Source organism: Silene latifolia, chromosome Y (genome assembly GCF_048544455.1).
Source record: "Silene latifolia isolate original U9 population chromosome Y, ASM4854445v1, whole genome shotgun sequence".
NCBI lineage: Eukaryota > Viridiplantae > Streptophyta > Magnoliopsida > Caryophyllales > Caryophyllaceae > Silene > Silene latifolia.
This window is the reverse complement of record NC_133538.1, coordinates 243,542,896-243,553,951: the sequence shown is the minus strand read 5'-3', so window position 1 is coordinate 243,553,951 and position 11,056 is coordinate 243,542,896. Positions and strand designations below refer to the sequence as shown.

Genomic DNA, 11,056 nt, shown 5'->3' with positions numbered 1-11,056 from the left:
CGTTGTTAGGGTACAAACTCATGTCCCACATCGGTAGAATAAAGATGGAAGATCATCTTTATAATTGTCCAAAAAATATAATAGTACGATGCCTTTTGGGAAGGAGCCCAAGAGTAAATCCACGAGGGCTTGGCTCAAAGCGGACAATATCGTACTATTATGGGTTGTGGACACAGATGCAGCAGAGGCCCAACATGGGATATTCACGCTTCCGCACAATTAGTGGTATCAGAGCCCAAGGTTCGACTCTGGCTAGACACGAGGATGCATCAGCAGGCCCAATACTTGAAGTTTTACACTGTAAGGCATGGAACTCCTAGCTCTGGGTGAGTCCTTGAGCAAGCCCGATCCAGGGTTAAAGGGATAAAAGGCGTCATAGGTCTTGTGGGAACAGAGATCATTTGTATACTAGAACTGTTGATCAGGTGGACCCTTATCAGATTGGGTGGCACAAGTCTGGTGGGTCCTTTCCAAGTTGGATGCCAGCGATCGTTTGTGTTCTAGGACTTCTGAAGTGACGGACCCGGTCCAGGGTATAATGGATGCAGATGATGTTCGATATGTATGTGTAGCAAATCCCCAAGAAGGGCACATGGATATGACGGGCTCAGGAGCATGTGGAGGCACGCACTTGACCAGGCGGTGAGAAGGGCACATGGACATGAAGGGCTCGGGAGCATGTGGAGGCACTCACTTGACCAGGCGGTGAGATGTGGTGCATGACATGGCTCGTGGTAGCATGGTGTGTCGGCTAAGTGGAGGTTAGATGTTTCGTGTGTCTAAAAGTTGGGGCTGTAGAGTGGGAGAGTTCTCCATGCAGGTCAAGGTCTGAGTCAAGATGATGGTCTTTGGTTTGAGGGGAGGATTGTTAGGGTGCAAACTCATGTCCCACATCGGTAGAATAAAGATGGAAGATCATCTTTATAATTGTCCAAAAAATATAATAGTACGAGGCCTTTTGGGAAGGAGCCCAAGAGTAAATCCGTGAGGGCTTGGCCCAAAGCGGACAATATCGTACTATTATGGGTTGTGGACACAGATGCAGCAGAGGCCTAACACGGGATATTCACGCTTCCACACAACACCCGTCTTAAAAACCCGTATCAATATTAAACATGACCCAATAAAATAATAAAAATGTCACGTGAACATGACAAACTCCATATACACTCCATACTTATACTCCCTTCAACCCGTGTAACGCCCAACCCGCCAACCACCATCTCCAACACCAGCCCCCCCACCGAGAGCCACTTATATCAACGAACCAGGCACCACGACAACCCAACGCTCTGCCCACAACCCTACCATAATCCACGACAACAACCCCCAAACAACAACACCAACACCATCAAACCTCACTCAACAAACCCACGTAAAACCAACCAACCCGACACCCAACATTCACTACCTTTAGCTCCACCATGACATACCACCACCATCTTCACTTCCCTAAAATCAGCCGCCCTCAGCCACCCTGCACAACCACCACCACAGCACGCCCTAGCCATCAACACCATCGACGCCAACAACAACAATATACCACTAGTAGAAAAAACACCTATTACGTCAATCAATTTACGTCGGTTCTACAAAAACTGACGCAAAAAGTACTTAGTTTTGTCGGGAATCCATTTTTGCCCTATAGTGAAGCTTTTTGCGTCGATTCTTTAGACATAATTGGCGTATATAATACATCGGTTACTGTAAAAACTGACGTATTTGATCAAATACATCAGTTATGCTTTGTAACCGACTTATTTGACATTATGTTTTTGCATCAATTTCTCGTAAAACCAATACAAATGATATAAATTAAAGAAAAAAAACAAAAAATATAAACTCAGCCTCTCGAAACTTCGCTGATCATTTCCCAATTACCAAACCCTTATTCTTCCCTCACATTACAAAACCCTTATTTTCCCCTCACATCACCAACATCACCACCGTGGGCCTGTCGCACCCCACCACGACCACCATTGTGTCCTGCGTTATCATCCAACCACCACCACTTTCCCTCAATCGCCAGCAACATCTGTTAGTTGTGGTTATCTTCTCGCCTTCAGGTGCGTTTCCCTCTTTTTATCCCATCAATTAGTTTAATGGTTAATTAGGTCAATTAGGTTTATGTTTTAGAGTTTTTTATTCATTAGATTATTTGATTCATGCTTGATGTTGATTAAATATGATAAAACATAGGATTTGGGGTTTTGTATATTCGCAGTAATTTTCATCTTATTTTGGTTATCCGGCTAAAATTTGGCGAACGAATGTCACAGTTATAGTTCTCCTTTGGTTATCCGGCTAAAATTTGGAGTTTTTCCTTCATTGTTTAATGTTCTTTGATTAATTGAAAATTGTTGTCATTGCGGTTCACCGTAGATTTTTTACATTCGTGGCTACCAGTGTTTCTGATAAGTTGACTGCATCGAGACTACTGCTATCAAAGGGAGTAATGATCCATGTTCTTATCTTTGTCTTGGCTGGAATCATGATATAAATTAGTAGATTAAATGCAACCTAAGGGGCTTTTAGTGCGTAAATGAGTTGTCTATATCATAGTTACTCGACTTTTACAATCTTGAGTAGTGCAGAAATAGGATAAGTTACTTGAGAAATTTGAGAAGTTACTTGCTAAATGAATATAATAATAGTTCTTATAATGTTATACATAGGTTGCGCCGCATTCTCTTGGCAACACAGCTAGCGTGAACAAAACAACATATTGCTGGGAAAGGAAGAAATTTCAAATGAATTAAGTTGCATCAATGACATAGAAATTGACACAATCAGTGAGTGGTTTTGCTGATTTTACTTCTCTCTAGTTTGTTGTGCCATCTATCTGAAAATGTAGTTTCTAACTATATTAATCCCATGTATCTCTTCGACACAAAGATCAGAAGTCCTCTAACTTTGTTGTCCTGAATATGCTAGAGACTTGATGATGATTTGATGAGTGTTAAACATTATCACTTACTACATTTTAGACTATTGTATGTGACTTTGTTGCCTTCCGGATACTAAGATGTCACTTATAGTTCACCCTTTTCCCTCCACATCCATTTTCAATTTAATGGTTACGATAGTAACTTACCTTGTATACCATCAATATTTTTATAGATTTATTTTTGTAGATTGAAATGCATAGAAAAATATGTTTGTCTTCGATAGCCTTCTCTCCTAGAATTTGGCTAATATACTTATAGGGTCTTGCAGTGGAGAAAGGTAAACCCATAAAAGGGGTGTCTACATCTATATTGTTTTATTCCGGTTCTTCTGTGCCAGCGGCTTATGGTTCAATCCCAGTTCCTCGGACTTTGGCCATTGATTTCAGGCAAGTCATTGCAATATACATGTTTGATGAAAAAGTATTAAACAACATGTGAATTGAATTAATAAATCATTGAACCATAATTTTATTTGCTTTTAGTTTTTTTATATTGGATTTTGGATGATATAAAAATTGAAACTTCTAGCATGTGTGTGTGAATTAGTGCCCAGATAGATGTAAAAGGTCCGTCAAAGAGCTTCCCGGAGCATGAATCACGGCATATATCAGAGCACAAGGTGATTTTAGGCCTCACTAGTTTTTGTATGTTTGGTGGGCTGGAATTGTGAAAATAGCTCTGGGAAGCTATGTTACTCGAACTTGGTTAGAAGTATACGAAAATGGTGTGTGTCTAAGAGCCCTGCTAAGCTTTTTTATGAAAAGTTTCATGCTTCAGCCTAGAATGTAATATCCAACTGTTTTACCCAAGTAATATAAGGAGTAGTATTGACTGCTTGAATAACATTTCAGAATGTTGCAAGTTGTGCAAGGTTCGGTCCTGATGGAAGGAAGTGGAGACACATCTATCAAGCTCTTTGAGGTGTTTCTCTAGAACTTTATGTATTAGGACCTTGGTATATGTGCCGTTTGGTTGAATTGGTTTCTCATGATAACCTACTGCTGAGACGTTACTTTAATATTTAAATCACAAGTTGCAAAAATAAAGCAAATGATGCTTCCAGAGACGAAGGATGGTCCTGTTTGTCACGTTATACGGACATTCTATGATCATATTCAGGTAATGTTTTTTTTTGTTCTTTTGATAATTTGTACTAGCACATACTTTGAAACCTACATCGTTTAAGATATGCTGATCGGTATTGCTGAGATGATGAGATTAAACTTTTATTTATTATACGAGAACAACTTTTTTACTCATGCCTGAAACTGTTAGATTACTTCATTTTGTTTCAATAGATGAAAAATATATTCGTAAAGGTTATTTCAAAACCCCCATCATAAATATATACTGATCAGAATAGCCACATTCATCTTGTTATTCTTACAAATGGGTCAGAATAGCCATTGTTTATTATCCGACTACCCTTGTCCAGCATCTATGCGAGAATGTACATGCCTCTGTTTGATTCCACTTAATTGGTGTGTACTACTTTGTTTGATTATCTAATATGTAGGACAATTGTTAATAAAATGAAAACTAACCATCCTCATCACACCATCAACTTTTATTTATTTGAATGAAGCCTCCACTTATAATGGAATTCTTATTATGAGTCGTGTCCCCCACTCTTCCACATAATAATACCATTACCTTGTGAAATAATTTAGGTAGGATTATGTCTTCATAAACTTAACCGTCTATTTTGACGAACTATTTAGGTCGTAATAATTTCCAGTTTTCTTATTTATCTATCATTTATAGTTATAATAACTTGTGGCCTCGCATTTAAATTTATCATTTCGTTTTCCTCCACATATTATGGTACTACCAACTTTTTGTCGAAACTAATTGTGGAACATCATGTGGAGGGAGTAGGAGTATTTAATAGAGAACTTTTAAGATTATGACTATATCCCGATTTCATCGAAACGAGCTCTGCAGGTGTCATGTAATTCTGTAAAGCTTTCGAGTGAGCTGTTGAGCATGGATTTAGGCAGCTCTCCTACTTAGCTCTCCTACTTGTGCCTGTTCAAATCAACTATTGGTCAATGTTAGGATGTTTGTTATAAAAGGGTAAAGATACTCTTACCGAACTAGTCTGTCTATACTACCTTGATCAGTTAATTACAAAATGGAAGCAAGTCAAGTAGCAGTAGTAATGATACCTTTCTCAGAACAAAGCCACCTTAACAGCCTCTTTCAGCTCTCCCACATTCTCGCTTCTTATTATGAGTCGGGTATAATGGAATTCTTATTATGTATCAACTAATACTTATTATTAATTGCATATTTTTTTTAAACTTTAGTGTCCGCAACAACCCGAGGATTATGAGTGTTGTTATTATGTTATGAAATGGATGTATGACATAACCTTCTACTATTGTAAAGCTGCGGAGATACAATTTGAACAGGTAATTCAATCTTACTTTAACTTTTCATTGTCAATTTTCTTTCTTCATTTAAATTTATTACTATATAAAGTGATATTGAAAATCCAGAATATTGCAACTTCATCCATGTCAATGATCGATATGAATGTGGCTAGAGAAGTTTGGGCGAATAAATGTTTAGATAACATGAATTTAGTATAGATTACCTCAGTAACTATGACTTTCGTTGGATTATTTATACATGGGATTGTATTTTGGAACATTGTTGGTTGGAAACGTTGTTAGGTTGGATTATTGTATTTTGGAACGACGTTGGTTGGATTGTATTTTGGAACGTTGCGTTGGTTGGATTGTATTTTGGAACGTTGTTGGTTCGAATGAGATGTAATGTACTTTGGTTGGATATCTTATTGCAGGTTTTAAATTGTTGACATTTTGATTATTAATTTTATGAGGAGGTGCTGCCCAAATTTCAGTAGCAATTTTTTATATATTCTTTTAAAAAAATATTAATAAATTGCGTCAGTTTTTACACTAAATGACACAAAAAGTCAAAAGCAATTGTATCGGTTCTGTGAAGAAATGACGCAAAAAGTTAACCAAATTGGCGCTAAAACCAAAAGTCAATAATATCAGTTACGAAAACAACTGACGCAAAAGGTAGAAGCAAAAGCATCGGTTTTCCAAACAACAGACGCAAATGCTGATTTATTTGCGTCAGTTTTTTGCCCATTTGCATCGGTTTTTTTATTAAGAAATGACGCAAAATAGCAACTATTTGCGTCTGTTCTTCAAAAACAACTGACCTAAATGTTAAGCATTTTCGTCAGTTTTACAACTGACGCATAGCAAATACGACCCCTCGATATACGTCGGTTCAAAACCGACGTAAAAAGCCATTTACAATAGGGGTTTATAGGAGTTTTTTCCATTAGTGTACATGACACAAACAACCACCATCACCACCACCATACGCCACTAGAAGCCGCCACGGTGGTCCCACCAGAAGCGCCACCTCACCACGGTTAGGTTTAGCTAAGTCGTGAGGGTTCTAACACATGGGTTCATGATAAACACCAACAACCAACCAAACACGTGACAACTCCGGTAACCACCCCACAAGCCACCACATTTAACCACCCTACCACATCCCCGACGGCCGACCAACCACCCCGGGTCTACCTGCCCAGGTCCAAGTCCGGTCAAGTCACAAACAAGGGTAAAAGCGCATGTTTAACGTATGCAACAACCACCCATAAACCCGCCTGAAAAGCCCCTTTACCGAGGTTCTAATACTCTACTGAACCGAAGATGTTATTCGGGCGGGGTAACCACTTAAAGATGTCCATTGATAGGCTTAAAATTTGACTAGTGCTTAAAGGGATTGAAAGTACTACTTATATCAACAATGTGCACTTTTTTTTATGGTCATCCATGCTAAAGAACTTCAAAGTTAAGCGTGCTTGGCTGGGAGTAGTCTTAGGATGGGTGACCTTCTGGGAAGGTTCCCGGGATGCGCATGAGTGAAGACAAAATACGCTATAAAGGACCCGTGTTGATGTGGGCCATGTACACAGCCTGGTGAGCTATCATAAGTAACCGCTCCCGACCTGGTTTCGGTCGGGATGTTATAAGTGGTAAAAAATCAACCCTGCGACCGTCTGGTGAGCCTGTGGTCTATAGTACCCAAGCCACCAACCTAGTGGGGAGGATTCTGGGTTTGGCTCGGCTGCGGTCAGATGCTGCCAGGCGCAACGTGCAACGAGGACGTTGCGTTCTTCAAGTGGGGGTGTGTAATAATCCACTGAACCGAATACGTTATTCGGGTGGGGTAACCCCTTTAAGAGGTCCATTGATAGGCTTAAAATTTGACTAGTGCTTAAAGGGATTGAAAGTACTATTCATATCAACAAAGTGCACTTTCTTTTATGGTCATCCATACGAAAGAACTCCAAAGTTAAGCATGCTTGGCTGTGAGTAGTCTTAGGATGGGTGACCTTCTGGGAAGGTTCTCGGGATGCGCATGAGTGAGGACAAAATGCGCTATAAAGAACACGTGTTGATTTGTGGGCCATGTACACAGCCTGGTGAGCTATCATAAGTAACCGCTCCCGACTCGGTTTTGGGTCGGGGTGTTACAGAGGTCCCTGGTGGTCAACGGTGGGTCCTGGCTACTCCCTGGTGGTCCACGGTCATGGTCACGGTCACGGCTAATCTTACGATGGTCTAGAAAGCAAGTTATAAAGCTTATAAAATCAATACATTAAATTATAAGACGGTCTTACCTTAAGACGATAATAAAACTAATTCCTCTTTTTTCCTTCTAGATCTCCCTCTCTCTCTCAATATTTTGAGATTATGAATTTTATGACTGAGTAAGGTCTCTAATTAGGTCATACCATCTATTTATAGTGATAAGGTAGGTCTTATAGAGCGGTATTAGGAAACTATATTATATACTATTATTATTACAAAATACAATTATTATTTTAATTACTATTATTATTATGCTCCAAATACTCGGCCCAACTCGTCTTCCCGACTCATCCATTATTTTATTATTAATTACCGACTCATTTACCATTATTAATATAAATGCCTTTTAATTAATTATTCGAATTGCATAAATTATTCTTATAAATGCTTATCAAATTACGGGGTATTACAGTCTCCCTCCCTTAAAATGAACTTCGTCCCAAAGTTCACCCAGGAATACTACAAAAGCCTCTATAACATCCATACAACTGAGTACTATTCCAACTTATGATCATTGCAACACAATTAACCATTTATTATTATCAAGCTATATCAACCTATCAAAATGTCACAAAATAAAGTCAAAACATGGAAATGTATTCTAAAAATAAACTCAAAATATGAGGTGTCACATTCTACCCCCCTAAAAATAAACTTTGTCCCGAAGTTTCGGAACTACAACTACTTTATTAAAACTACTAACAACTTAAATACTTATATAAATGATAAGACTTCAATCCTCTCAATGAATACTAGTTACCCTTCTCCCCATTCCCTGTACTGTACTAGCTGTTCCAAATGTCTTCCCACCATTACTCTGATCACCTCCATTGCCTTGCCTCTTATTGTAGCTCCTCTGGGTACTCCATTGCCCTGCATTTGTATTGCTCCCTACACTCTGTACTGGAGTTTGGTAGTTCCTTTGGTTTTCATTCCTGTAACCTCCATTTCTATTGCCACCCCCTTTCTTGCCCAAATTTACTCTACAATCTATGATATGATGTCCCAACTTACCACACCTGAAACAACTACCATTAAAATCTCTACTAGCCACTGACCGACCATCACTTCCACGGCTCACTCCTCCCATCGGTGCACTATTAACAAAGTAAGAGCGATACTGGTTAGAATTTTGTTTCTTACTCCCAACATTCTCACTAGAAAGCTCAGCCTTTCTCTTCTCACTCTTTTCCTTCTTCTCCTCTTTCTCCCTCCTCTCTTCCCTTAACATATATGCAATCCTCTCTGCATGCCCAGCTCGCTGATAGACATCATCTATGGTACTTGGCTAACCAGCTACAAGCCTCTTCTTTATAGTGGTTGTTAACCCCTTCTCAAACCTTAATTCTAGTATCTCCTCACTGAAAATCAAATCAGACACATATTCTGCCAATTCCATAAACCTATTGTGATAGCTCTCCACCGTCATCTCATCAATCATCTTGAAAGAATCAAATTCGGCTCTCATCTTACTCTTAATATGTTCTGGTACAAACACAGCCCTCATAGTCTCCTTGAAACTCTTCCAAGTGAGAAAAGATTCATCACTCTCCCTCCAAGCTTCCCTTATGACCTCCTTACTATGATTCCACCACAGACCCGCTTTTCCCCTCAAATAGTAAGAAGCTTGATCTACTTGCAGCTCCGCAGGACAACCCAGCAACTTAAAAAGGTTGTCAAACTCCCTATGCCAATCTCTAAGTAAATATGGTTCACCTAATCCGTCATACTTCATCGGGTTGTGCCTTGCGATATTAACACTCATCTTTGCTGGATCCTTAAATGACCCCTTAGCCTTCAATGCCGCAGTCAAAGCCTCATTCATAGATATCAAACGGTCGATCACCTCTTGGGACATGGTAGAGGGTATAGGTGTAGATCTCTTTGGAGGCATGGTTCTATAAAAGTAAAACAAGACAACATAAGCTTCTACCCGAGTTAACTATATCCTTTCTTACCCACAATCAAAACAAGGTGTAGTTAACTTTATCCTTTCTTACCCCTCCTTTGTTCCCCCTATCATCATTCCTATCTCTCAACTATCATAGTTTAAGAATTGATAAAGCATTTATATCGAACTTTTGGTAAAACTCACGTTTTCGGAAATCAAAGTCAGGCTGTATATTTCAAAAATCACCATTAAATAACCGTTTAATATCTCTTTGAGTTTTTATACTTTCCAAATAATATAAGGAGTTTTCAAAACATGAGAAAAAGAATCGAATTCAAATCTCGAACAACTATTTTATAAAGATTTTTACAATCCAGTTGGTCCAAATAGAAACAGATCAGCAATTTGACAAAATTTTGGGTCGTCTTGTAAAAATCACTATTAAATGTCAAAATACGATCTTGCATTGTGGTTTATCAACTTGAAAACATATATGAATCTTTTAAATAGTGGAGTTAGAATTAGGCAAAAATCTTAAGTACAAATTAAATGAGAAATTTTACAAAATCGTTTGTCGAAAACTTAACTGTACAAGAACATTCTGACCAATGTCCACTAAAATATTTATTTCTCCCAAACCGTAAAACTTTTAAGTATGAGATCAATGACATTGGAAAGCTAACTCATTGGTTATCACTCATAAAAATTTCAAGCTTATACAATAAACAGAGATCAAACGACAACTAGATGAAATAGGGGTAAAATCTGACAAATAAGGTTCAGCTTCTAGATTCCTTTTTACTAGATCATAAGCCCTCATTACCATCCTCCTATACTTGTATCAACACAACTTGGTCATCAAACATCACATACGACTAGCATCTACTCTAAAGCATCCCTATCACAAGTTTAATCATTTCATAATATTGTAAATAACATGGTTTTGGGATTCACATAGCCGCATATCACTATACATGATACTACTATCACACAACGTCTAACCACATAATCAATATCAATTTACAATTACTTTCATGATCATGATCAAAACAATTCATCATTCATTCCTTGTCAAATCCTCATTTCATCCAATAATCAATATCGATTTCCATCTTATGGCCAAGCCAAAGCAAACAAGGGTAAAAATCTGAGAATTTAATCAAGCTTACATTCTTCACAATAACTTAATCACACACCGACTTAATATTATGCTCTAGCAATTATTTTAGCAGCTATTATCACATTTCACTCTCCTTAAAATTAAGGTTACGTCCACGTAACCTCGGTCATCAACGAAGACAAAATTCATCTTAAAGCAGACAATATTCATTTTAAATTACCCCACTCTTATCAATATCTCTCAAGGAAACCGGTTCAAAACTGGAAGGGCCGGGGTTCGGAGTGAGGGTACCTTCTCATCCTAAGCCAAAAGGGCTCCTAACAGTTTCTACCCGGGTTAATTTTATTAGATACATCCTAAATTCATTATTAAATTTGTTGATTAAGCCTGAGGATCGTTTTGCTCTGATACCACTTTGTAACACCCCCATTTAGTTAGGAGCCTTTAG

The 11,056-nt window shown here is 38.4% G+C and overlaps 1 protein-coding gene across 8 annotated transcripts; it reads left to right on the top strand.

The window, feature by feature from the left end:
• The first annotated feature begins 1,827 nt into the window (after positions 1–1,827).
• Positions 1,828–5,744, top strand: LOC141626412 (cleavage stimulation factor subunit 50-like). Of its 8 annotated transcripts, XR_012535998.1 has the most exons (8): positions 1,829–2,066; positions 2,676–2,792; positions 3,217–3,334; positions 3,495–3,567; positions 3,800–3,869; positions 3,982–4,067; positions 5,258–5,362; positions 5,450–5,744. XR_012535998.1 is itself a non-coding variant. In XM_074440241.1 (7 exons), the coding sequence occupies exons 5-7, from the start codon at positions 3,999–4,001 to the stop codon at positions 5,540–5,542; spliced, it is 267 nt and encodes an 88-aa protein (XP_074296342.1). In that variant the 5' UTR covers positions 1,828–2,066; positions 2,676–2,792; positions 3,207–3,334; positions 3,495–3,567; positions 3,800–3,998; the 3' UTR covers positions 5,543–5,744. The 8 variants fall into 8 exon arrangements, 2 of the variants coding, with proteins under 2 accessions (XP_074296342.1, XP_074296343.1); XM_074440241.1 differs by having other exon boundaries at positions 1,828–2,066; positions 3,207–3,334; positions 3,800–4,067; XR_012535997.1 differs by having other exon boundaries at positions 4,893–5,744.
• The last annotated feature ends 5,312 nt before the right edge of the window (positions 5,745–11,056 follow it).

Excerpts from the sequence above, each read along its gene's own strand:
- LOC141626412 (XM_074440241.1), top strand. The coding sequence starts at position 3,999 with ATGATGCTTCCAGAGACGAAGGATGGTCCTGTTTGTCACGTTATACGG. Across the intron at positions 4,068-5,257 it reads CATTCTATGATCATATTCAG|TGTCCGCAACAACCCGAGGA; the intron begins GTAATGTTTTTT and ends TTTAAACTTTAG. Across the intron at positions 5,363-5,449 it reads CGGAGATACAATTTGAACAG|AATATTGCAACTTCATCCAT; the intron begins GTAATTCAATCT and ends TTGAAAATCCAG.